Source organism: Scyliorhinus canicula, chromosome 2, assembly GCF_902713615.1.
Source record: "Scyliorhinus canicula chromosome 2, sScyCan1.1, whole genome shotgun sequence".
Taxonomy (NCBI): Eukaryota; Metazoa; Chordata; class Chondrichthyes; order Carcharhiniformes; family Scyliorhinidae; genus Scyliorhinus; species Scyliorhinus canicula.
Genome location: NC_052147.1, coordinates 222876322 through 222903858, shown reverse-complemented (window position 1 = coordinate 222903858; position 27537 = coordinate 222876322). Strand labels below are relative to the sequence as shown.

The 27537-nt window shown below is 47.1% G+C and overlaps 1 protein-coding gene across 4 annotated transcripts in view; it reads left to right on the top strand.

Moving 5' to 3' along the window:
• The first annotated feature begins 24873 nt into the window (after positions 1-24873).
• Positions 24874-27537, top strand: part of LOC119961975 (RNA-binding motif, single-stranded-interacting protein 1-like) — a 320074-nt gene continuing 317410 nt past the window's right edge. For 2 of the 4 annotated variants that reach the window (XM_038789650.1, XM_038789649.1), the window contains exon 1: positions 24874-25109. In XM_038789650.1, the coding sequence (XP_038645578.1) occupies positions 25044-25109 (66 nt within the window). In that variant the 5' untranslated portion in view covers positions 24874-25043. The remainder of the gene's footprint in view (positions 25110-27537) is intronic. The other 2 variants (XM_038789653.1, XM_038789652.1) reach the window with 1 other exon arrangement.

The following is a 27537-nucleotide window of genomic DNA, read 5'->3' as shown; positions in this document are numbered from 1 at the left end:
TCCTCTGGAATATCGCAGAAGCTGACGATACTTGTATACTGCAAAAGGCCCTTCAGCATGTTTGTCGTTGAGAATCTTCGGGACTCTTCGTCTAGCTTCAGCTGTAGATATGCGTGGCTCATATCCAGCTTTGAGAATAGGAGTCCTCCAGCCAACTTTGCATACAAATCCTCAATCCGGGGAATTGGGTATTTGTCCAGCAGTGAGTAGCGATTAATCATTTGTTTGAAATCTCCACAAAGGCGGACCAAGCCATCCGGCTTAAGGATAGGCACCATGGGTGCCGCTCATTCTGCAAACTGGACTGGTTTTATTATTCCCTCACGCTCTAAAAGTTTTATTTCCATATTGACTTTCTGCCTCAATGCGAAGGGTACTGGTCGAGCCTTGTAGAATTTTGGGACTGCCTCTGGATCTACATGCAATATTGCCTTTGCTCCCTTTATTGTTCCGAGCCCTTCTCAGAAAACCTTTGGGTATTTGCACAGGAGTTCGCTCAGGCGGCCATTTTCCAGCTGGAAAATGTTTACCCAATCCAGCTGGATCTCTTTTAGCCAGTTTTGTCCCAATAAGCTTGGCCCCACACCTTTCACTGCCATTAAATGCAGCCTAACCAGTAACTCTCCATAAGCCACAGTTACATGTGTTGTGCCCAACACTCAGTGGTTCCCCTGTGTATGTCCTCAGTTTTGCCGAAGTCCTGGTTAGGAATAAGGGTTGGATTCCTGTGCAAATTTTATTGAATACTGTTTCCCCTATCACTGATACGGCTGCTCCCATGTCAACTTCCATTAGTGTGGGACGTCCATTCAACCTTATGGATAAATTAATGGGTTTTCATTTCACCATCGTTACACAGTTTAGTTGTTCCTCGTCAGAGGTAGGTGGAGCTTCTAGGGTGTGCATTCTCCTGTACCCCAGCCTACGTGACCTTCTCAAAGATGATGGTTTTGGGCTTCTATTTCTCCTTTCTGGCTCCGATCTCTGGCAACAATTACAATATTTTGCCGGGCAAAAGACTGCAGGAGCTGCCGTCTGTCTGGACCTAATTTTCCCTTGCTTGGGAGGGCTTCTGCAGTAGTCCCTTAACTCAGTTTCACTGGTATGGGCATCTACCTCCATCGGAGTACTATGTAACTCATGCGCTCCGCTTGCCGCTTTTTCTAAGGACAAAGCCAGCTGCAATGCTTGTTTGCAATCCAGCTCGGCCTCTGCTAACAGACATTTCTGTATTGCTAAATTATTTATTCCACATACTAAACGGTCTCAGTGCATCTCATTTAGCATCAGGCCAAATTCGCAAGCCTCTGCTAATCACCTTAATCGTGTTAAAAAGTTTGTAACGGACTTGCCAGTGTCTCAGAATGCTGAGTAAAACCGATACTTTCGCAGGATCAGAGGTGGCTTAAGGTTATAGTACTCTTTACTAAGTCCATCAATTCCTGGAAATTATTTTTGTCCGGTGCCTCCGGAAAAGTGAGACTGCGCATAATGGCAAAGGCTACTTGCCCACACGCAGTCAGCGTGTTGCTTTTCATCCAGAATTATATCATTTTCTCTAAAGAAGTACTTCAACCACTCTACATATTGGGCTCAGTCTTCCACTGCAGGGTCAAAAAAAAGAGTCCAACTTTCCAAATAAAGGCATTTTGCCTGCCAGTGGCTTACCCTCAATCTGCGGCAGCAGCTGACGAGCAGGTTTCTTCGAGTTGTTCCATTTACCTCATCACCACTGTAATAAGTCCACAGAGGCAGAAGTCCCGTCACCAGAATTCCTCTCATTTCCAAACCCAACAGCTGAGCAACCATGATCATTGAGTCTGCTGACTCCACTGGGAGTGCAGAGGATCTGACACTCCCTGTTATATACACAGAAAGGAGTTCTCTCATTGGGCCACTAATAATAATAACAATAAAAATCAGGGAACTCGTATTCTAATTGGCCAATCTCAAACACCTGGCCTATGTCATTACACCACTCATGCATGTTTTAGTTAAGTGTGCTCTGTGCACGCCTTTAAACTGGATCATGCTCAGTTTCACACACCAGGAGGTAGAGTTTACCCTATATAAGGCCTCAATCCACACCGTCCCTTCAAATGCACAGCCCAACTCTTACTCCCACTTTCTATTTATCTCCTCCAGCGAAGCCCTCGCCCTCTCCATCAACTGCCCATAAATATCAGAGATCTTCCCTTCCCCAACCTCATCAAAAACACTACCTTATCCATCAGCAACCAAGAAAATGTAGAAATGTAGAAAGCACCTGCTGAACAAAGTTCCTCACCTTTAAATACCTGAACCCATTTCCCTCCCTCCAGTCCCGCAAACCTCCCCTTCACAAATAGATCCTTAAACCTCCCTACCCATCCCTGTTCCCAGACCTTGTATGGCAAGTCCATTCCCACTGGGATAAATCTGTGGTTACCACATATCGGCATCATCAACCACATCAACTCCAGCTTAAAACGTTACCTAAACCGGTTGCATATTCGTAAGGAGGTTATTACCACCAGGCCCGTGGAGTACCTGGCTGGTGAGAATGGAAGAATAGACGTCACCAATGTCCTCAAACACAACCTTGTATAGGAAGCCTACTCCATCCACCCCCAAACCGATCTTTCCTCCACGACCCATCTCCTAACCTTCTTGGCATTTGCTGTTCAGTAGTAATTCATCAAATTAGGCAATGCCAATCACCCTGACTGCTTATCTCTCAGCAAAAATGCTCTCCAAACCGAAGGGGTCTTGCCCTCCTGCACAAATGTGTATTAATCTTTCCAAGAAAAGACTTAGGTAAAAATTGTGGAAGATTCTGAAATACAATAAGAATTTTGGAAGGACAGTCATTTTCACTGTTTGGACCATTCCTGCCAGCGATAATGGGAGGGCACCCCACCTTTTCAAATCCCCCTTCACCCCTGTTTAGCTCACAGGGCTAATCGCTGGTTTTGAAAGCAGACCAAGGCAAGCCAGCAGCACGGTTCGATTCCCGTAACAGCCTCTCCGAACAGGCGCCGGAATGTGGTGACTAGGGGCTTTTCACAGTAACTTCATTTGAAGCCTACTCGTGACAATAAGCGATTTTCATTTCATTTTTCATTTCTCCCAGACCGGCCAGGTTTAGCTAATGCAACAATGCCCAACTGTATTCCAAAATAACTAAAACTCGACCTGACCAGCTGAAATGACAATTTCTTAGACCTGCACTCTGTCCTTGAGGGTTCATCGGAAACACCTCACTCTTGCCCACATTGAGTTTATAACACAAACCAAACATACTTTATTTAAAGTGTTTTCATTCAACAAATTTTCAACAATTTAACAATACAAAACAACTCCAAACAACCCCCCTCCCCAACCCTCCCTCCCTCAGCAGTCAACAGTAACCAACTCCCAAAACTGCATGATGAACAAACCCCAACAATTATAGAACCCCTTACTGGCCCCCATCAGCGCAAGGTTAAAAACCCCAGCAGGTCCCTCCACCACATCTATGCACAGGGTGGGGAAGCTGACCTCCATCCCAACAAGATCTGCCTGTGAGCAATCAGCGAGGTGAAGGCTAAAACATCTGCCCCTGCATCTGCCTGCAGCTCTGGCTGGTCTGACATCCCAAATATGATATCCAGTGAACCTGCGAAAATGTACTGAACACCGTCCTCCAAAACCTTTCCAGCTTTGGGCAGAACCAAAACATATGAACATGGTTTGCGGGGCCCCTCCTACATCGCTCACAGACATCCTCCACCCCCTCGAACAGCCGGCTCGTCTTTGATTTTGTGAGGTGCGCTCTGTACACTACCCTCAGCTGTATCAATCCCAACCTTGCGCATGAAGAAACATTGAAACATTTACCCTCCGCAGCATCTCACACCACAATCCCTCTACCAGTGGCACGCCCAGCGCTTCCTCCCACTTTGCCTTAATCCCCTCCCTAGATCCCCTCTACTCCTCCATATGCTCCCATAAATTGCCAAGACAACCCACCCCCCGGTGTCGGCACCGTCTCCAGCAATGAGGAGGTGGGCACATTCGGGAAGGTCGTGAAGACCTTCCTCGCAAAGTCCTGCACCTGCATATACCTAAAACCTTCGCCCCACGCCAACCCATACTTCTCGCCCAACTCCTCCAAACTCGCAAATCGCCGCCTTAGGAACAAATTTTTAATTTCCTTAATCCCCCTCTCGCCTCATCCCTAAAACCTCGCATCCATCCTCCTCAGCTTGAACCCATGATTCCCCCTAATTGGCATCCCGCCTCACCCAGCCCCCCAGCTTAAAGAACTCTCTAAACTGCCTCCAAATCTGCAACGTGGTCACCACCACCGGGCTTGCTGAATACATCCCTGGGGCCATCGGGAGGGGCACCATTGCCAGCGACCACAACCCCGAACCCTTACAAGAGCCCGCCTCCATCTTTATCCACAGAGCTCCGCCCTCCTTGCTCCAGCCCCGCACAATCTCTGCATTCGCCGCCCAATAATAATACAGCAAGTTTGGGAGGCCGAACCCCCCCCCCAAATCCCCTCTGCAGTATCACCCTCCTATTCCTGGCCACCTTCCTCCCTGCCCACACAAACGAGGAGATCAACCTGTCCAAGCCCCTGAAAAAAGACTGAGGTCAAAAGACCGGCAGACATTGAATCAAAAACAGGAATTGTGGCAAAACATTAATTTTAACAGCCTGCACCCGGCCCGCCAATGACAGAGAGATTGTTCCACCTCAACAGATCCGCCTACGGTAGCACAATGGTTAGCACCGTTGCTTCATAATGTTAGGGACTCAGGTTCAATTCCCGGCTTGGGTCACTGTCTGTGCGGAGTCTGCAGGTTCTCCCTGTGAGTGCGTTAGTTTCCTCCGGATGCCCCAGTTTCCTCCCACAAATCCCGAAACACTTGCTTGTAGGGAAACCACAAAATACTTGCTTTTCCCTAAATTCAGTTTACACCCCGAAAACGTCCCAAATCTCTGGAGCAATCCCATTGTCCTCCTCACTGAAGAGCTCGGCTCCAAAATGTAAAGCAGCAGATCATCTGCATATAGAGTCACTGTGTGTTCCACCCTCCCCCCTCCCAATTATCTCCTTCCACTACCCTGAGCTCCTCATTGCAATGCCAAGGTCTCCACAACCAATGGAAGGGGGAACGTGGGGCATCCCTGCCTCGTACGCTCGGTGTAATGCAAAATACCCTGAATTCATACTGTTTGTGCACACGCTCGCCATTGGCTCCTTATATAGCTACTGCACCCACGCCACAAACGTGGGCCCAATCCCGAATCTCTTCAGTACCACCATCAAATAACTCCACTCTACCCGATCAAACGCCTTCTCCACATCCAATGCCACCACCATCTCCGTCTCTCTCCCTTCTGTCGGAGAAAGCAACACATTCAACATCCTCCTCACATTCGAGGACAACTGTCTTCCCTTTACTAACCTCGTCTGGTCCTCTCTGATCACTTTTGGGAGACACCCTTTCTTCTAACCTTAACGCCAAAAACTTTGCCAGTATCTTGGCATCCACTCTCAGCAAAGATATGGGCCCATACGACCCACACTCCTTGTCCTTCTTCAACAACAACGAGATGGAAACCTGCCACATTGTTTGTGGCCAGACACCCCTACCCATCACATCCTCAAACATTCCCACCATCAACGGCGCCAACTCCTCCGCCTTATCCCGTACCCAAACTATCTCCCTCACTACGGCCTTCCTCCAGAGCTGACTTTCCAACATGCGTCCTGTCTTTCCTCCATGCTCGTAGACAACTGCCCTCGGCCTTCTCAACTGACGGACCGCTCTCCCCGTGGACAATAGGCGTGCCTTGCATGCTACTCCTTCCTCTTTACCAGGAGACCCGGGTCTGGGACCCCGTGTACCTCCCATCCACCTCCAAAATCTCTTCTATCAGTTGTTACCATTCCACCCTCTCCCCCCTATCCACTTTAGCCTGGAACAAGACCAGCTCCCCCCTCACTATCACCTTCAGAGCCTCCCAGACCACCGACCGTGAGACCTCCCCCGTGCAAGTAAACCCCACATACTCCTCAATCACCTTCTCTATCTTGTCACAGAAGCTCTGGTCCACCAGTCACCCCACATCCATTCTCCATTCCGGCTTCTGGGCTGTCCCCTTCTCCAAAAACACATCCATCCAATGCGGAGCGTGATCTGAAATCACAATTTCTGAGTATTTCGACCCCTTAGCCCCAGGCAACAGTGCCTTTCCCACCACAAAAAAGTTAATCATTGAATACACCTTGTGCACCAGGGAGAAAACCGAATATTCCAGTTCCCTTGGATGCAAAATCCTCCACGGGTCCACTCCTCTCCCTCATGAGCCCAGTCAACACCTTTGCCCCCACCCATTGGGTCAGCGAGCGCAGCTGGGACCTGTCCACCTTTGGCTCCAACACTACATTCCAGTCCCCCCTTACTATCAGCTCATGGGAATCCAAATCCGGGATGTCTCCCAGCACTGTCATCACAAACCCCACAGCATCGCACTTGGGGCCACACATGCTCGCTAGTGCCACCAACCTCCCCTCTAACACACCAGTCACTACCACACACTGCTTCTTGATCAGCCACCGCCTTCTCCATCTGAAACCTCACCCTCTTGCCCACCAATATCGCTACCCCCGTGCCCTAATATCAAACCCCGAGTGAAACACCTGACTCAACCAACTTGTTCCAAGCCTCACCTGATCCTTCACCCTCAAATGGGTCTCCTGCAGCATCACCACATCAGCCTTTAAACTCTTCAAGTGTGTGAAAACTCACAAGCTCTTCACTGGTCCCCCTAACCCCCTCACGTTCCACATCACTATTCTGACTGGGGACCTCTCACTCTCTCCCCCTGCCCCTCGAATCCGTCATCATCATAACCCTGGGCCCTGCCCTTCTGCCTGCCCCAACGTTTTGTTACCATCGAACCTCACCCAGAATCCCCCATCCACTTCCTCTTGCAAACACCTCTCCCAGTATTGATCCCCTCCTCCCACCATTCACGTCTCCCAGACCCATCAAACCTGTTCGACCAGGCTCCAACGACCACAAGCCCTCCCCCACCACACTCCCATTGACTAGTCAAACTTTGTTTGGTAGTACAGAGACCCCTACCAAAGGACCCCACTCTTCCCATTCCCCTCCTCATAGAACATAGAACATAGAACATTACAGCGCAGTACAGGCCCTTCGGCCCTCGATGTTGCGCCGACCTATGAAACCCCTCTAAAGCCCATCTACAATATCCCCTTATCATACATATGTTTATCCAATGACCATTTAAATGCCCTTAATGTTGGTGAGTTCACTACTGTTGCAGGCAGGCGTGATGGGGAGATGCCGGCGTTGGACTGGGGTGAGCACAGTAAGAAGTCTTACAACACCAGGTTAAAGTCCAACAGGTTTGTTTCAAACACGAGCTTTCGGAGCGCAGCTCCTTCCTCAGGTGAATGGCGAGGTATGTTCCAGAAACATTTATATCGACAAAGTCAGAGATGCTGGACAATGCTTGGAATGCGAGCATTTGCAGGTAATCAAATCATTACAGATCCAGGGAGAGGGATAATCACAGGTTAAAGAGGTGTCAATTGTCTCAAGCCCGAACAGTTGGTGGGATTTTGCAAGTCCAGGCCAGATGGTGGGGGGTGGATGTAATGCGACATGAATCCAAGATCCCTGTTGAGGCCGCACTCATGCGTGCGGAACTTCCACGCCCTTACTACTCTCTGAGTAAAGAACCTACCTCTGACATCTGTCCTATATCTACCTCCCCTCAATTTAAAGCTATGTCCCCTCGTGCTAGCCATCACCATCTAAGGAAAAGGTCTCTCACTGTCCCCCCTGTCTAATCCTCTGATCATCTTAAATGCCTCAATTAACTCACCTCTTAATCTTCTCTCTAACAAAAACAGCCTTAAGTCCCTCAGCCTTTCCTCATAAGATCTTCCCTCCATACCAGGCAACATCTTGGTAAATCTCCTCTGCACCCTTTCCAATGCTTCCACATCCTTCCTATAATGCGGTGACCAGAACTGCACGCAATACTCCAAATGTGGCCGCACCAGAGTTTTGTACCAATAACAGCTAACACACTGTACGCCTTCTTAACAACCATATCAACCTGGGTGGTAACTTTCAGGGATCTATGTACATGGACACCGAGATCACTCTGCTCATCCACACTACCAAGAATCTTACCATTAGCCCAGTACTCTGTATTCCTGTTATTCCTTCCAAAATGAATCACCTCACACTTTTCTGCTTTAAACTCCATTTGCCACCTGTCAGCCCAGCTCTGCAGCTTATCTATGTCCCTCTGTAACTTGTAACATCCTTCTGCACTGTCCACAACTCCACCGACTTTAGTGTCATCCGCAAATTTACTCACCCATCCTTCTATGCCCTCCTCCAGGTCATTTATAAAAATGACAAACAGCAGCGGCCCCAAAACAGATCCTTGTGGTACACCACTAGTAACTGGACACCAGTCTGAACATTTCCCATCAACCACCACCCTTTGTCTTCTTCTAGATAGCTTGTTCCCTCGTAGGTTCCATTACATACTGTTCTAGGAAACTATCGCGGATAGATTCAATAAACTCCTCCTCAAGGTTGCCTTGACCGACCTGGTTAAACCAATCGACATGTAGATTAAAATCCCCCATGATAACTGCTGTACCATTTCTACATGCATCAGTTATCTCTTTGTTTATTGCCTGCCCCACCATAACGTTACTATTTGGTGGCCGATAGACTACTCATATCAGTGACTTTTTCGCCTTACTATTCCTGATTTGCACCCAAATGGATTCAACCTTATCTTCCATCGCACCAATATCATCCCTAACTATTGCCCAGATGTCATCCTTAAATAACAGAGCTACACCACCTCCCTTACCATCCACTCTGTCCTTCCGAATAGTTTGATACCCTCGGATATTTAATTCCCAGTCGTGACCATCCTTTAACCATGTTTCAGTAATGGCCATTAAATCATAGTCATTCACGATGATTTGCGCCACCAATTCATTTACTTTATTCCGAATACTACGAGCATTCAGGTAAAGGACGCTTATGTTGGTTTTTTTACCTCTGTTTTGAATCTTAACATCTCCAGTTTTACACCTTTTACTATTACTGGGCCTATTCACTGAGCTCCCCTCAGTCACTGTACCTTGTACTGTCGCCCTTTTTGATTTTTGATTTGTATTAGGCAGGCATGTGCCAAGCATGTGCCAAGCAAACAGGGTAAAAGATGGGTTATAAAGTGGGTGGTGCCTGAGCCTGTAGAAAAAGCTACTCTTTCCCTGCCCGCATCATGTGGTTCCCCATAAATGAAGTTTTAAAAATGCAGTGCCCACATTAGAGTCGCATTGTAGATGAGGTTGAAATGAAATGAAAATTGTTTATTGTCACAAGTAGGCTTCAATGAAGTTACTGTGGAAAGTTCCTAGTCACCACATTCCAGCGCCTGTTCGGGGAGGCTGGTACAGGAATTGTACCGTGCTGCTGGCCTGCATCTGCTTTAAAAGCCAGTGATTTAGCCCAGTGTGCTAAACCAGCCCCTATGATTCATATGACAGCATGTGACTCAAGTCATTGTGGCTTTTCTTGTGAAATGCAGCTACCACAAGCACTTCACCTGGATATCAAAAGGCAGTTATCACACATATTACATCTCTATATTGGGGTAGCTTTAGGTGGAAGCCTTTGTCTCATTTGGTGTCAGTTCAGGTTGACTGCCTCTGTTCCTTCATAAAGGATAATGTTTCCTGGAAATATTGGCCACTAGTAAATAGATAAAAACCTCAATGCAGAAAGACCCAGTAGTTAGTAGGGAAAAGAAACAAGAAAAGAAGTTTTGGAAATGGTGCAATAAAGGAAGTTTTGAACAAAATTGTTCATTGTGGTCCTTTAACTTGACTTTCACCGTTCTTGGTATCTAGGAAATCCAAGTAATTGTAAATCTAAGCTTCAGGTAGTAATTCAGGTAGCTTCAGGTAGAAAATTAGGTGTAACATCACCATGTCTTTATAGCCTAATTTAAACATGCTTGCAACAGAAGGTGCTGAAAATATGTCACACCTAAAATAAAACAACCAGGTCACTGACCAATTTTTGTCATCCAAAATTGAGCAATGAAACAGGAAAATCTAGGCGAGTGGATCAGCTACAGACCAAGTAGTTTGCACGAAGACTTGCATAGGACATACAACACAGCGAGACAATCTACCAGGCCTGTGCTACCTGTTTGTGTGAACTATCCCAGTTTTGCTTTTAATACCTGCTGTATTCTGGCTTCTCTCACCATGTTACTGCTGCTCCTAACTTTTCAGGAAATGCTGAGCCCCTGGCCCACCCCACCCCATTTCCCAGCCCTCTGTCTCCCACTCAATCTCAAAACTTATGATCCCTATTCCCTAATCAAGAGCCAGCCAGGGAGCGATTCTCAAAGGGGAATGCAGAAGGAGCGAAACCTGGTTCCACCACAAACTAATAGTAACTCATTGAATTTGCGCCAGTGGTCACTGTTCGTGTGGCGTTTGCAGATTCTCCTGTGGGTCTCACCCTCCCACACCCAAAGATGTGCAGGCTAGGTGGGCCACGTTAAATTGCCCCTTAATTGGAAAAAAAATATCTGGGTACTCTAAATTTAAAAAAAAGAAAAAAAAAGATATTTTGTGCCAGTGACTAATATTAATTCTCCAAAAGTTATGGTTCCTATTCTTAATGTGGAAAAGGTGTGGCGGTGCTGGGAGGAGGGGGAGTCCATAAGACCATAAAATATAGGAGCATAATTAGGCCATTCGGCCCATTGAGTAATTTCTTCCATTCAATCATGGCTGATACATTTCTCATACCCATTCTCCTTCCTTCTGCCCATAACGCCTGATCCCATTATTAATCAAGAACCTATTTATCTCTGTCTTAAAGACACTCAGTGATTTGGCACCCTCTGGCTGAAGAAATTCCTCCACACAGTGGGCTAAACAGCTGGCTTGTAAAGCAGAACAAGGCCAGCATCGCGGGTTCAATTCCTTTACCAGCCTCCCCGAACAGGCGCCGAAATGTGGCGACTTGGGGCTTTTCACAGTAACTTCATTGAAGCCTACTCGTGACAATAAGTGATTTTCATTTCATTTCATTTTCATCTCACACTCATCCCCCGGCTTCTGCTCTTGACCCATTTTCCTGTCTTTGTTCCTGCATCCCCCAATCATTTATCCATATCTCTGTCTAGCCTCAGCCCTCTGCCCTCTGTCACCCTGCCTGACTCCCAGACCCCTGTCCTATATTCTTAATGGTGTGGAGATGTCGGCGTTGGACTGGGGTGGGCACAGTAAGAAGTCTTACAACACCAGGTTAAAGTCCAACAGGTTTGTTTTGAATCACTAGCTTTAAGAGTGCAGCACCTTCCTCAGGTGAATCAGATGAAGGAGCTGCGCTCCGAAAGCTAGTGATTCGAAACAAACCTGTTGGACTTTAACCTGGTGTTGTAAGACTTCTTACTATATTCTTAAGTCACAAGAGCAGGCCATTTAATGCTTTGAGGCTGTTACCATTTATTGAGATAATAGCTGATATCTGACTTAACTCCATGTACCCACCTTTGCCCCATATCCCTTAATACCCTTGGTTAGCTAAAATCTATCAATCTCGGATTTAAAATTAGAGCGTCAGTTGTCTTTGGCAGAATAGAGTTTTGAACTTGGAACAACATTTGTGTGCAAAATCACTCCTCAAGGACTTCCAATGGCGGCCATGGAGTGAGTGGTCGCAAACAGGGCTGCTCTGGCTTGAAGTTGTTGGTTTGAGCTCTTTTTACCCAAAAGGGGGGTAATTTCGACAGGAATGTGTAGCTGAAGGTGTGGAGGAGAAGTTCCCTCATGTGAGTGGCATGTCTATTGGTTACCAGACACGACAGAAAAAGGTTAAAGACCTGGCAAAGGAACTGGAGGAGACCTGTGGCGTAGTAGCCATTGGGAATATGGCAGAGGGGGAAAGATGGTCACAAGATGGAAAACTTCAGATGGAACAGCTGAGGTGTTCACTAGAGACAAGTTCTGTCAGCAGCGAAAGGAGATGCATGAGGATCGGTTGAAGGCCATCTCGGGAGCAATAGCACTCTTGAAAGGATTGATGGAGGCACAGGGGTCGCAGATCCGGGAGATGGGGAAGGTGATGTCCAATCACAGTAATTGGGTAGTGGCATTGGAGACAGAGGTGGGGTTCCGAGGAGACCTTTGCAAGTCGCTAAGGCACTTTGCAAGTCGCTAGAGGAGCAGGAGAACAGATCCAGAAGGCAGAACCTGCATATCGTTGGCTTGCCTGAGGGTGTGGAAGGCACGAGTGCCACGAGATACATCTCCAGGGTGCTGGCAGACCTGGTGGAGGAGGGACTGTTGGACAAGACTCTGGAGATGGATAGGTTGCACAGGTCCCGAAGGCAGAAGCCGAGATCGGGGGAGTCACCACAAGCGGTGATTATGAGGCTCCATAAGTTTGTGAAGTTTCTTGAATTGTTTAATTCCCTTTTCTTCCATGTACTGAATGATCTGTTGAGCTGCTTGCAGAAAAATACTTTTCACTGTACCTCGGTACACGTGACAATAAACAAATCCAATCCAATCCAATCCAGAAGGAGGAGATCCTGCGATGGGCCAGGGAGAAGTGTTACTGCGAACGGAAAATGAAATTAAATGAAAATCGCTTATTGTCACAAATAGGCTTCAAATGAAGTTACTGTGAAAAGCCCCCAGTCGCCACATTCCGACGCCTGTTCAGGGAGGCTGATACGGGAATTGAACCGTGCTGGTGGCCTGCCTGGTCTGCTTTAAAAGCCAGCTATTTAGCCCTGTGCTAAACCAGCCCCAGTGCTAAACCTCAAGAATGAGAGGGGAACAGGGTCGGAATCTATCAGGAAATTGGAGCAGAGCTGGCGAAAAGGTGCAGCGGGTTCAACAAGGCCAAAGCGGTGCTATACCGAAGGCAGATCCGGTTTGGGGTACAGTACCCGGCGAAACTGTGGGTGATTTATGAAGGCCGAGAGTACTATTTTGAAATCCCAGAGGAGGCCAATGACTTCATCAGAGGTCATAAACTGGCGGAGAACTGAATATTGAGGGGAGATGGAGGAGTTGGCACATCAGAGATCGGAAAATGCGGGCATTGTGGGGGCCGGTGGGCTTTTTCTCGGGTGGTGTGATTTTGCCGTTGTGATCATTTGTTAAGGGGCAACAAGTTTTTAAGAGGGTAACTGCCCCTCCCCTCCCTCTGCCGTTTGTGATGTTTTTCTTTTTGGAGGGTGTGATCTGTGGTTTGCGATCTGTCATTGTTTATGTGGGGGAGGGTGGGCTCCACGGGGAGCCTTTTGCACAGACCAGGGCCGGAAAGGCAGGCGGAGGGGTAGATAGGAGGAGCTGGCAGGTAATGCTGGTGAAAGGAAGTGAGGTGGGGGAGGTGGCCTTGGGGGTTGACTGAGTGAGGGCCAGGGAGGGGTGGCAGAGAGGGTGGAAGTGATGTGGCAGTGTTGGAGATTGAGCGGGATCATGGGCGGAGAAGGGAGCCATCTTTGATGGGCCCGGTTCAGGGCGAAATCAAAGGAGCTGGAATCGGAAGGGGATGATGGTGAATGGTAGAGGGGAAAGGAGGCGTAAGCCTCCAGTAAGGCTCGTAACATGGAATGTACTGCGACTGAACAGGCCAGCGAAGAGGTCTCGGGTCTTTGTGCATTTGAGGAGCTTGAAGGCAAGGGTGGTCTTTTTGCAAGAAACGCACCTCCTGGTGAAGGATCAGATCAGATTGAGAGAGGGATGGGTAGGTCAGGTATTTCACTCAGCATTTGATTCAAAGTCGTGGGGGTAGCCATTCTGCTGAGCAAAAGACCATAAGACATAGGAGCAGAATTAGGCCACTCAGCCCATCGAGTCTGCTCCGCCATTCAATCATGGCTGATATTTTCTCATCCCCATTCTCCTGCTTTCTCCCCATAACCCCCTATTCAAGAACCTATCTATCTCTGTCTTAAAGGAACTCAGTGATTTGGTCTCCACAGCCTTCTGCGGCAAAGAGTTCCACAGATTCACCACCTTCTGGCTGAAGAAATTCCTCCTCCTCTCTATTTTAGAGGATCATCCTTTAGTCTGAGATTGTGTTCTATGGTTTGTAGGTGCCAAGGAAGCGTCGGACCCGGCAGGAGGTATGAGATAGTGGAGGGGACGCCAGTGGTGCGAGTGACCATTTAAATGCCAAATTGGGCCGATGTGGGGTATGTGAAGGGGTTGCTGTAAACGATTCCAGACCTTGACATGCATCAGTTGATTATGGGGGAAGATTTTAATTGCATCCTGAAACCGAGGGGAGATAGGTCAAGTCCTGTCAATGGGAAGGCTGAGGATGACAAAGGAGCTGAGAGGGTTTATGGAAAGGATGGGAATGGTGGATTTGTGGTGGCTTAGGAACCCAGGGGGATAGGGAGTACTCATTCTTCTCACTTGTGTACAAGGTAAACTCCAGAATTGGTATTTTTGTAGTGGGCCGATCGGTGTTGGTGGGGGTGGTGAGGGCGGAGTATGCAGGAATCGTGATCTCAGACAATGCGCTGCACTGGCGGGAGGTCATGTTTAGTTCAAAGCAGAAGCAGAGGCCGGGATGGACATTCGATTCGGGGCTTTTGGCGGACAAGGGGTTCTGTGACGAAGTGCATTCGGTGATCAGAGACTATGTGGAGTTGAATCAGAATAGGGAGGTATTTTGGGAAGCACTGAAGGCGATGGTTCGCGGGGAGGTTATCTCGTTCAAGGCGCAAAGAGACAGGAGGAGGAAGGAGGAGTATGGATGGCTGCTGGACGAGATAGTCGAGGTGGACAGAAAATATTGGAATGCTCCCAGCAAAGAGGGGTTGGAGGAGAGAAAGAGGTAACAGGGGCAGTTCGATAGGTTGACGGCAGGGAAGGAAGTGGGGCATCTGTGGAGGGAGATGGGGAGGTGCAGTATGAATATGGAGAGAAGGCAAGCCATATGCTGACCCATCAGCAATGGAAACAGGCCGTGTCCAGGGAAATTCTGAGGGTGCGATTAGGGAAGTGGGAGGTAGTGTCGGACCCGGGGAAGATTAATGAGGCGTTCAAGGAGTATTGCGAGACGTTATATTGGGCCAATCCAGATGGTGCGGAAGGGGATAATAGGCAGTTTTTGGATGAGCTGGAATTCCCAATGCTGGTTGACGAGAGGAGGCAGGCGCTGGAGGAACTGCTAGGGCTGAGAGACGTGATAGACAATATAAAAGGGATGAAGTCGGGAAAGGCCCCATAACATCTATAAGGAAGTTGCGATGGAGTTGGCATCACTTTTACTGGGGATGTTCAGCGAGGTGCTGGAGATGAGGGAGTTATCAAACATACTGACCAGGCATCAATCACGCTAGAAGGGGAAGGACCTGTTGGAGTGTGGGTCATATAGGCCCATGCCACTGTTAAACAATGATGTGAAAGTGTTGGCCAAGTTCGTGGCGGGGAGGGTGGAATGATATGATCCGGGGGTGCTTGCAGAGGACCCAAACTGGTTTCATAAAGGGCAGGTAGCTTTCCAGTAACATTAGGTAGTTAGTAAACCCCTTCGAACAGACGGGTCTCTATGGTCAAGGAGAAGTTTTCGACCGGGTGGAGTGGTGGTACCTGTTTGAGATTTTGGGAAGGTTTGGGTTTGGGCCAAAGTTTGCTGCCTGGTGGCAAGTGCACTGACAAACAAAATGAGTTCCGCTGTCGCCGCTGCTGTTCGCGCTGGCGAGAGAGCCTTTGACAGTCAGTAGAGTGGCAGGAGATTCCGAGGGGTAGTAGGCAACAACACAGAAAACCTGCTGCTGTTCATGTCGGACCCATGAGATAGTATGGGGAGAATTATGGACATACTAGAGAGGTTCGGGGCCGTCTCGGGCTATATGTTGAATGTTGGAAAGAGCAAGCCAATCTTGGGGGATTGCCATTTAGGGTTTCCAGGGACAGGTTCAGGTATTTAGGGGTCCAGCTGATGGTGGAGTGGTCATCGAAGCACAAATGGAACCTGACACAGTTGGTGGAGGAGGTTAGGGAAGACTTTAGGAGGTGGGATACACTGCACCTAACATTGGCGGGGAAGGTCCAGGTGGTAAAAAATGAACGTTCTGCCAAGGTTCCTGTTTGCATGCCAGACCCTTCCAATCTTCATACCGAAGATCTTTTTTCAGGAACTGGATGCAGCGATTTTGGAGTTTATATGGGCGGGAAGGTACCGAAGGTGATGAAGGTCCTGCTACAGAGGCAGAAAGGATGGTTGGCGCTACAAAACCTGTTGCATTACTATTGGACGGCAAATGTAGAGAAGATGAGGCAGTGGTGGGAAGGAGAGGGGTTAGTGTGGGTTAGGATGGAGGAGTCTTGGAGAGGGTTGATAATTAAATTGATATCCAAAACCTCAAAAAATCCCTAAAAAAATGGGCGTTGGCTTATACACTGAGAATAAAAGTGAATTGTGGTGAGTGATTTCCAAATTGGCCATTTGTCATGGGCTGTGTGTGAACTTGTCTTAAATTCCCACACTTCTTTACAACTCAATCCATATCACCTGCTTGATCACAAAGAATAATACGGCGCAGAAGAAGGCCCTTCGGCCCTCCAAGCCTGTACCGGTCACCTGCATCATTAGACCATAAGACATAGGAGCAGAATTAGGCCACTCGGCTCATCGAGTCTGCTCCACCATTCAATCATGGCTGATATTTTCTCATCCCCATTCTCCTGCCTTCTCCCCATAACCCCTAATCCCCTTATTAATCAAGAACCTATCTATCTCTGATTTAAAGACACTCAGTGATTTGACCTCCACACCATTGTGCGGCAGAGTTCCACAGATTCACTACCCTCTGGCTGAAGAAATTCCTCCTCACCTCTGATTTAAAGGATTGCCCCTTTAGTCTGAGATGGTGTCCTTTTGTTCTAGATTTTCCTACAAGTGGAAACATCCTCTCCACGTCCACTCTATCCAGGCCTCTCAGTATCCTGTAAGTTTCAATAAGATCCCCCCTCATCCTTCTAAACTCCAACGAGTACAGACCCAGAGTTCTCAACTGTTCCTCATACGACAAGTTCTTCATTCCAGGGGTCATTCTTGTGAACCTCCTCTGGACCCTTTCCAAGGCCACCACATCCTTCCTTAGATACAGGGCCCAAAACTGCTCACAATACTCCAAATGGGGTCTGACCAGAGCCTTATACAGCCTCAGAAGTACATCCCTGGTCTTGTATTCTAGCCCTCTTGACATGAATGCTAACATTGCATTTGCCTTCCGAAATACCGACTGAACCTGCACATTAACCTTAAGAGAATTGTGAACAAGGACTCCCAAGTCCCTTTGTGCTTCTGATTTCCTAAGCATTTCCCCATTTATACAGTAGTCTGTGCCTCAATTTCTCCTTCCAAAGTGCATAACCTCACACTTTTCCACATTGTATTTTATTTGCCACTTCATTGCCCACTCTCCTAGCTTGTCCAAATCCTTCTGTAGCTCCCTTGCTTCCTCAATACTACCTGTCCCTCGACAGATCATTGTATCATCTGCAAACTTAGCAACAGTGCCTTCAGTTCCTTCTTCCAGATCATTAACGTATATTGTGAAAAGTTGTGGTCCCAGCACAGCCCCCTGAGGCACACCACTAGTCACCGGCTGCCATTCTGAAAAATACCCCTTTATCCCCACTCTCTGCCTTCTGCCAGTCAGCCAATCCTCTATCCATGCCAGGATCTTACCCTCAACACCATTGGCTCTTAACCTATTTAACAGTCTCCTATGTGGCATCTTGTCAAAGGCCTTCTGGAAATCTAAACAATCACGTCCACTGGTTCTCCTTTGTCTAACTTCATTGTTACCTCTTCAAAGAACGCTAACATATTTGTCAGACACGCCCTCTCTTTGACAAAACCATGCTGACTCAGTCCTATTTTACCATGCACTTCCAAGTACTTCGCAATCTCATTTTTAATAACAGACTCTAAAATCATACCAATGACCGAAGTCAGGCTAACCGGCCTATAATTTCCTGTCTTCTACCTCCCTCCCTTCTTAAACAGTGTTGTTACATTAGCCACCTTCCAGTCCTCTGGGACCCTTCCTGCCTCCAGTGATTCCTGAAAGATCATCACCAATGCCTCCACAATTTCCTCAGCTATCGCTTTTAGGACCCTGGGGTGTAGTCCATCCAGTGCAGGTGACTTATCCACCTTCAGACCTTTTGGGTTCCCCAGAACCTTCTCCTTAGTAATGGTCACTGCACTCACCTCTGCCCCCTGGTTCTCCTGGAGCTCTGTCAGCCCACTGGTGTCTTCCACCATGAAGACTGATGCAAAGTAACTATTCAGTTCATCTGCCATTTCTTTGTTTCCTTTTATTACTTCTCCAACCACAGTGGTCCAATGTTTATTTTGGCCTCTGTCTTACCTTTTATATATTGAAAAAACCTCTTCCTATCTTCCTTTATATTACTAGCTAACTTGCACTCATACTTCATCTTCTCCCCCCTTATTGCTTTTTTAGTTGTCCTCTGTTCGCTTTTAAAGGATTCCCAATCCTCTGTCTTCCCACTAATCTTCGCCACTTTGTATGCTTTTTCTTTAGCTTTTACGCTGTCCTTGACATCCCTCGACAGCCATGGATGCCTTGTCCTCCCCTTAGCATGTTTCCTCCTCGTTGGGATAAATTTCTGGAGTGCCTCCCTCATAACCCCCAAACACTGCTCCCATTGCTGTTCCACTGTCTTCCCTGCTCGGCTCCTTTTCCAATCAACTCTGGCCAGCTCCTCCCTCATGTCTTTGTAGTTACCCATTTTAATTGTAATACCATTACATCTGATTGCAGCTTCTCTCTCTCAAACTGCAGGGTAAATTCTATCATATTGTGGGGTTACTGCTCCCTAAGGGTTCCTTCACCTTAAGATCTCTATTTAAGTCTGCCGCATTGCTCATCACCAAATCCAGAATTGCCTGTTCCCTAGTGGGCTCTACTAAAAGCTGATCCAAAAAAAATCTCTTAAACATTCCACAAATTCCTTTTCTTAGGGTCCACTACCAACCTGATTTTCCCAGTCCATCTGCATATTGAAGTCCCCCATGATTATTGTGATATTACCTTTTTTACATGCTTTCTCTATCTCCTGATTTATTTCCTGCCCCACATGCTGACTTATGCTAGGGGGCCTGTACATAACTCCCATCAGGGTCTTTTTACCTTTGCGATTCCTCAACTCTACCCACAGAGATTCTATGCCTTCTGATCCTATATCGCTCCTTGCTATCAATTTAACTTCATTCCTTACTAACAATGCAACCCCGCCCCCTTTGCCCATCTGGCCTGTCCTTTTGATAGGACATATATCCTTGGATATTTAGATCCCAGCCCTGATCCCCTTGCAGCCACATCTATGTGATGCCCACAACATCGTACCGGCAAATTTCAATGTGTGCAACAAGCTCATTTACCTTGTTCCGTATACTACTAGAATTTAGGTACAACACCCTCAATCCTGCATTGACCACCTCCCTTTTCACACTCTCCTCAGTCACTGTACCCTGTACTGTGGCCCTTTTTGATTTTTGACTGTGGCTTACACTTTCCCCCTTACTACTTTTTGTTTCTGCTCCGTTTTACTTCCCTCCGACTTCCTGCATCGGTTCCCACCCCCCCCCCTGCCACATTAGTTTAAACCCTCCCCAGCAGCACTAGCAAACACTAGGACATCGGTTCCAGTCCTGCCCGAGTGCAGACCGTCCGGTTTGTACTGGACTCACCTCCCCCAGAACCGGTTCCAATGCACCAGGGATTTGAATCCCTCCCTCTTGAACCATCTGTCAAGCCACGCATTCATCCTATCTATACTGACATTCCAACTCTGACTAGCTCGTGACACTGATAGCAATCCTGAGGTTACTACCTTTGAGGTCCTACTTTTTAGTTTAACTCCTAACTCCCTGAATTCAGCTTGTAGGGCCTCATCCTGTATTTTTACCTTTATCGTTGGCGCCTATGTGCACCATGACAGCTGGCTGTTCACCCTCACCCTCCAGAATGACCTGCAGCCGCTCCGAGATATCCTTGACCCTTGCACCAGGGAGGCAACATACCATTCTGGAGTCTCGATTACATCCGCAGAACCGCCTCTCTATTCCCCTTACGATGGAGTCCCTTATCACTATAGCCCTGCCATTCTTCTTCCTGCCCTCCTGCACAGCAGAGCCAGCCACGGTGACATGAACCTTTCTGCTGCTGCCTTCCCCTGGTGAGCCAACTCCCTCAACAGTATCCAAAATGGTATACCTGTTTTGCATCCTGTTATAAGGTGGCCAGGTTAAATTGCCCGTAGTGTCCTAATTAAAGTAAGGTTAAGGGGGGGGTTGTTGGGTTACGGGTATAGGGTGGATACGTGGGTTTGAGTAGGGTGATCATGGCTCGGCACAACATTGAGGGCCGAAGGGCCTGTTCTGTGCTGTACTGTTCTATGTTCTATGTTCTATGTTCCTCACGGAACCTTACGTTCCGAAACGTGTGGCCTCACGGTAGCATGGTGGTTAGCATCAATGCTTCACAGCTCCAGGGTCCCAGGTTCGATTCCCGGCTGGGTCACTGTCTGTGTGGAGTCTGCACGTCCTCCCCGTGTGTGTGTGGGTTTCCTCCGGGTGCTCCGGTTTCCTCCCACAGTCCAAAGATGTGCGGGTTAGGTGGATTGGCCATGCTAAATTGCCCGTAGTGTAAGGTTAATGGGGGGATTGTTGGGTTACGGGTATACGGGTTACGTGGGTTTAAGTAGGGTGATCATTGCTCGGCACAACATCGAGGGCTGAAGGGCCTGTACTGTTCTATGTTCCAATTCCAAATCTCTTCCCACACCGAGTGGTGTACTAAGGCAGCCTTTTGTCTGTTTCCATAGCTAGTTTTTCCTGGGACAGGTTGCGAGTCTGTTGCCAGAAAATCATAGAATTTACAGTGCCGAAGGAGGCCTTTCAGCCCATCGAGTCTGCACCAGCAGTTGGAAAGGGCACCCTACTTAAGCCCAGACCTCTACCCCGTAACCCAGTAACCCCACCTAACCTTTTTGGACACAAAGGGCAATTTATCATGGTTAATCCACCTAACCTGCACATCTTTGGACTGTGGGAGAAAACCGGAGCACCTTGAGGAAACCCACGCACACACAGGGAGAACGTGCAGACTCCGCACAGACAGTAACCCAAGTCAGGTATTGAACCTGGGACTCTGGAGCTGTGAAGAAACTGTGCTAACCACTATGCTACCATGCTGCCTTTATAGCTGAGGAGCACCACTCTTATCACCAGCCATTGGCGTGTGTTGGAAGGACTTGTAGGTTATGTGTTGTAACCCCCTATGGCGGTTAAGGAGTGTGGAGGATCCAGTTCCCCGTGACCTCCATGGAATTTGAACTTCCCCAATAATGGGGTGGGGCGTCCCCTTTAAAGAGGGGAGCCATCATAGTATAAAGAGCCCGGTCGAAATACAGGTCGAGGAGGGAGACTGTTCGGGAGATGGAGAGTCATTGTGTACAGAGAATAAAAGAGTATTACTGCATCCAGCTGGCCTTCGATAGGTGTTCGCTCTGCACGGATACTGCACAATGAATGAAGGCCAACAAGTTCTGGGGTAGGAATCAACCCAGAGCTTCTGGCGCAGTGGCAGGGACGCTACCCACTGCACCACAAGACTTCCTCGAGTTATAAGGTACCAGTCAGTAAAACATCCATTTGTGGGGTGAACAGTTGAGGCTGACCTCTAATGTAAAGCATGTTGTGGCCTAAAAAGGGAGTTGACTTAGGTGGGGCTGAAAACATTGGGCTGAATTCTTCCACTCCACCCACCGTAAGAATGCCACGGGCAAGACGCCGGCAATGGGAAAATGCATTGTCCTCGGGCGGGATTCTCCGGTCGCCGAGCGAACGTGGACGGAGTAACCCACCCATTGGGTCACCTTCTATGCCAGGTCTATTTATATACTGCAATCTATGGGACAATTAATACAAAGTTAACATCTTGCTCCCTTAAATATCTTGAAAACTTCAATTAAATGACTCCTTAATTTTATAAATTTCAGGAAATACAATCCAAGTTTCTGTAATCTTTTCATGCAGCCCAAATAACACTCTGATAAATCTATGCTGTACTCCCTCTCCAAGCAAAGTATCTCTTTCTGAGATGTGATGCCCAGAAACGCTCACAGTACTCCAGGTGTGTTCTAACCAGCGCATTGTACAGCTGCAGCATAAATTCTATCCCCGACGACTGAATCACCTTTTTGATTATTTTCTAAATTAGTCTTTGACATTTTAAGAATGTGTTAATGAACCTTGAAGTTTCTTTGGAAGTTTCTAGCTTTTCTCCATTTAAAAAGTATTCTCTTTTATTTTCTTTAAGTCCTCAATGGGTGACCTCACAATTACCTGCATTGAAATCTATTTGACACAGTTATTTGGATTCACAAAGTCCATTTATATCTCTTTGTAATTTTATGCTTCTATCTTCACTGCCGACAAATACCACTTTTTCAGTAAACTTGGATATGTTACTTTTTATCCCATTACCTAAGGTGTTAATAAATGTGGTGAATAGTTGAGGCCCCATCTCAGATCCATGTAGGACTGTACTAGACACAACCTGTCCATTATCCATCCTCTCTTACCTGCACTCAGGCGATTTCCTAGCCACATAAATAATTTGCCTACAATTCCACAAACTTTGACTTTGTCTAACAGTCTCTAATTGGGGACTTTATCAAATGTCTTCTGGAAATCAATATAAATAACACCTGTAGACATTTCTCTATCCACAACTTCAGTCAAGTCTCCAAAAATTCAGTCAGGTTCATCAGGAATGACTTACCCTTTTCAAATCCACACTGGTTCTCTCTGATTGACTGAACAGTTTCACGGTGTTCAATCACTCTGTCCTTAATTATAGACTCGGGTAATTTAAGGTTGAAATCAGGAAGCACTGTTTCATTCGGAACGAAACCTAGAACCTTTGCCCCCAAAATGTATGATGAGTCAATTGAAATTTTCAACATTGTGAATGTCATTGATTACTCATCCAAATAGTTCAGTTTGAATGTAATTCCTTACATACAGCGCTGCCAGTCCAGCCAGTTAAAATATTGCGCAATTAAATTCTTAAGTGGTTATATTAGCAATTTAAACCGGCTGCTAATTAAATTTCAAATTACATCATGCTTTATACATCTCTCCTTTAAGTCTGCATCTTTGCAAATAATTTATTGAAAACACATGAGTGCACCAAGTACTCATATACTGGACGAAATTCTTCACCTCGCGATGCAGCAAACTGTGATTGGGCAGAGAATCAGGCGCTGGATGAAATCGAGGTCCACGCCCAGCGCCGATTAAAGTGCCATACTCTGGTTCCTCACTGGCGGTGATAATGAGGATTGCATGTCACACCGGCGGTAGCATGCAAAACTGGCATATGCATGCATTTAAATGTGACTGGCTGGTTGGACACAGTCTGACCCGTTTTTTCGTGATGTACCACTCCTCTCAGGCAGAAGTCACATGGGCGTGAATTACTACAAGTATTTCCAAACATGGACCGGGCGCCATGGCTGCAGCGAGAGAGCGGGAGGCTAAAATAACACTGAAAAATCGTTGAACACTGTCGAGCTTGCTAGGGGGTGACGGGCAGTGTTCAATGATTTTTCAGTGTTACTTTAGCCTCCCGCTCTCCATTGGCAGCCATGGCGGGTAGTGACTTAGTGCCAGGTCTGTGGACTTGGCATGTCCCGCTTGGGATTGGGGTGGCCTGGCTCAGACCGCCATTGCTGCAGTCTGTCTTTTAAACGCACCCCTTTAGTAGGGAGCAGCTCCTGGCTGCTCACACTGCTGAGTGCTCCCTGTCTCCTTTTAATGTTCAGAAGGCCTCTGATCATTTGGGAGCCCACCCAGGCTACCGCCCTAGACACCCTCATACCCAGCTGTTTCATCAAGGTGAGGGGCGTGACGAGACACAATCAAGGGCCCACCAGGTGTTGGCACTCCTCTGAAGCACTGTCCCACTGTAGAGGAAGCAGGGGATCAGCGGAGCTCACCTCAACCAGAGGAGACCTGCACCATGGCCTTTGGAACCCGCCTTATTCTGCGCCCGGGGAGTGCCTTGCCCTTCAAAGGTAAGGTGAGGGGGGCTAGAGGACCCTCTAAGAGGTATGTTGGGGTACTGGGGAGGGGCAGAGGCTACAGTGGGGAGTCCGAGGGGGGTTAAGAGATCCAGGCAACATTTAAAATGATGGAAGTGTGGCCTCGGTGGGGCATTCTTCGTTGAGGCCAAAAAAAAAGAGTCCCATTTGATAGACGGGTTGTTCGCGCGGGAGCCAAGTAATACCCTGCTTTATGTGCCCAAATGGGACTCTGTTTTCTGGGTGTTAAATTGTGCTCTCAATCTCCCAAACTGAGAATTTTGCCCACTTTACAATACTGAAATATCTACTTCACCAATGTATGTATAAAAAGTTGGTAACTTACCTTTTCATTTAATTTACACAGATATAACTTCAGTGTACAAACAGGCGCTTTTTGTGTTCCTGATTGTCACACAGAGCTGCCTATAGATTGTTGTTATATTTGCCATTTTCTTTTCAATTTAAAAAAAAAGAAAATCAATAGAAGAAAATGTCTGTATTGACATCTTTCACGTTACAAAGAAATCTGTTTTAATTCCTTTCTGCCTTACTTGCTGCACCCCGTAGAGACATGGGAGCCTGAGGCAAAATGCCATTCATTCATCAGCGTGATCTCAGTTTGCCTCCTCCCTCTGCCCTGTGGTTTTTCAGACTCCTCCCAAAACTAAGGCCTACTGACTGATCTGCCAGTGAGTTATGTGGTGCTCCCCCACAAACAGGCTGATTTGCAGATTTGCTGTTTGAGGCTTGTTTCCTGTGCAACATAATCTTACTCGTGTGATTTGACTGTGTGGCACCAAGGGCTGTAAAGATGCTGCTTTCTATGCCACAGATGGGGTTTGGCCCTCGCTCTAGCCCTGTACAGCAAGCTAAAAAGGTAAATACAGAGCTTTTTTCATCTGTTGTGCTGTTCGATGAATTGATGATTGTATGTTTTAATACTCTATTTATGATCGATGAAGGAGGCAGCTAAGCAAGCTGGGTTTTTTTTAAATTAAGGAAATGACTGAGAAGGAAGTTGCAGGAGCTCAGGCACTCTCATCAAAGGAAGTCTTGTAATGTTCCCAGCAGCAGAATTCTTAGACTAGTAACCAGGCCAACATCTTCTGGCCTTTTAAAATTTATGTTCGTTTTTGTATTCTAGGTGTGTGACGAGTGTGATATTAGTTTTTTATGAAAGGCACATTATTTAAAATGTAGTTGAAAACACTGAAATATTTCACCTTTCTAATGTATTTGATTTGTAGTTTCGAGTTTTGCTGTGGATGCGATAATCGTGGGTCTGCTTTCAGTGAGCAGATGGTTTATTTTGATCCTCCCATATTGCACATTTATAAAAGTTACACATAATTTACAGCATTGCACTATGAAGCCTGGCTTTTCCTGGCTGAGGCAATGGCTGTACTGTTTTTCAAAAGAACCTTCTCGGATTTAAAAAAATTCTTTCATGGGATGTGGGCGTTGCTGGCAAGGCCAGTTTGTTGTCCGTCTCTGAAACCCCTTGAACTAAGTGGCTTGCTAGGCCATTAAAGAGGGCCGTTAAGAGCCAACTACAATGCTATGGGTCTAGAGTCACATTTGGGCCAAACCAGGTGAGGATCGTCGTAAAGAACGTTCGTGAATCAGATGGATTTTTACAAAAGTCGATTGCTGAGACTAGCTTTATATTCCAGATATACAAATTAAATTTAAATTCTGCTTGCTGTTATGGTGGGATTTGAACCCATGTTCACTGAGCAATAGCCTGGGCCTCTGGATTACTAATTCAGTGACAGTGCCATGATGCCATCATCGCCCCAGCAATTCAGCTGCATACTCTTGTAAAAGTGCATTAAAAATAGGACTTCAACCACTTAACAGAGCAGTAGTGTTAGTCTGTTCAGTCCATCAGAGATGTGGAAAGGATTTAATATGGAGTGGTGTAAATACAGAATGCATTTTTCTGTGATAGATGGTGAATCTTTCCAACATTTCAATTGCAAAAGAACTACACAAGTAAATTTTCTTTGTACTGTTTGTCCTCCTTTAAACCATCTTTTAACTGGTATTTTACCCTTGTACATCATTTAACCCTTTTTTTTAACAGACAATTTTATTGAGGTATTTTTTGGCATTGTAAACAGTCACAATATAAATTAGTGTGCAGATACCAACAAAAAACATAGTGCAAGTAACAGTACCCCTCTCACAAATAGACCCGCCTATTCTTTCCCCCTACTCTACACTATTCTACCCCCCCCCCCCCCCCACCCCCCCCCCGCCCAGGTGACGATTAGTTCCCCGCGAAGAAGTCGATGAACGGTTGCCACCTCCGTGCGAACCTCGATAGCGATCCTCGTAAGGCGAACTTGATTTTTTTTCCAAGCCGAGAAAGCTTGCCATGTCCGACAGCCATACTTTGGTCTTTGGGGGTTTGAGTCCCTCCAGGCCAACAGTATTCATCGCCGGGCTATCAGGGAAGCGAAGGCCACAACTTCGGCCTCTATCCCCTCCTGGACTCCCGAGTCTTCCGACACCCCAAAAATCGCCATCTCTGGACTCATCGCCACCCTTGTTTTCAGTACCCGGGATATGATGCCCGCAAATCCCTGCCAGTATCCCCTGAGTTTTGGACACGCCCAGAACATGTGGACATGGGTCACTGGTCCTACCCCACATCTAGCACACTTGTCCTCCAGCCCAAAGAATTTGCTCATCTGGGCCACCGTCATGTGGGCCCGGTGAACTACCTTGAACTGAATCAGGACGAGCCTGGCACATGTTGCGGTTGCATTTACCCTCCTCAGAGCGTCTGCCCATATGCCTCCCTCCAACCCCCCACCAAGTTCCTCTTCCCACTTGAGTTTCAGTTCCTCGGTGCCTGTGTCCTCCGCTCCCATAAGCTCCTTATAAATATCCGAGACTCTCCCCTCTCCTACCTCACACCTGGAAACTACCCTGTCCTGGATCCCCCTTGGTGGAAGGTGAACATCATTTAATCCTTATTGTTAGTCATCAGATGCAGAATTCCATACTGTAAATGTTTTTGACTTTGTGTGATCAATCTGCATCCATGATGTTTGGATTCAGTGGAAATATGCCTGTTGTAATGTTTGGGGCAGAAACAATTAAGATCAATTCATAAAAAAAAAATCTGTTCAAAATCAATATTGGCATAAATCTAGATACAAACCTGGAACTATTTGCCAGTATATACAGGGTATTACAAAAAAGTCACAGTGCTTCTAGCCTTTCCAATTGCTTTCATGGAAAACTGTGTTCAGGTGGGGAGAACTGAGGTGACGTGGAAATTCTGCAATATCCAG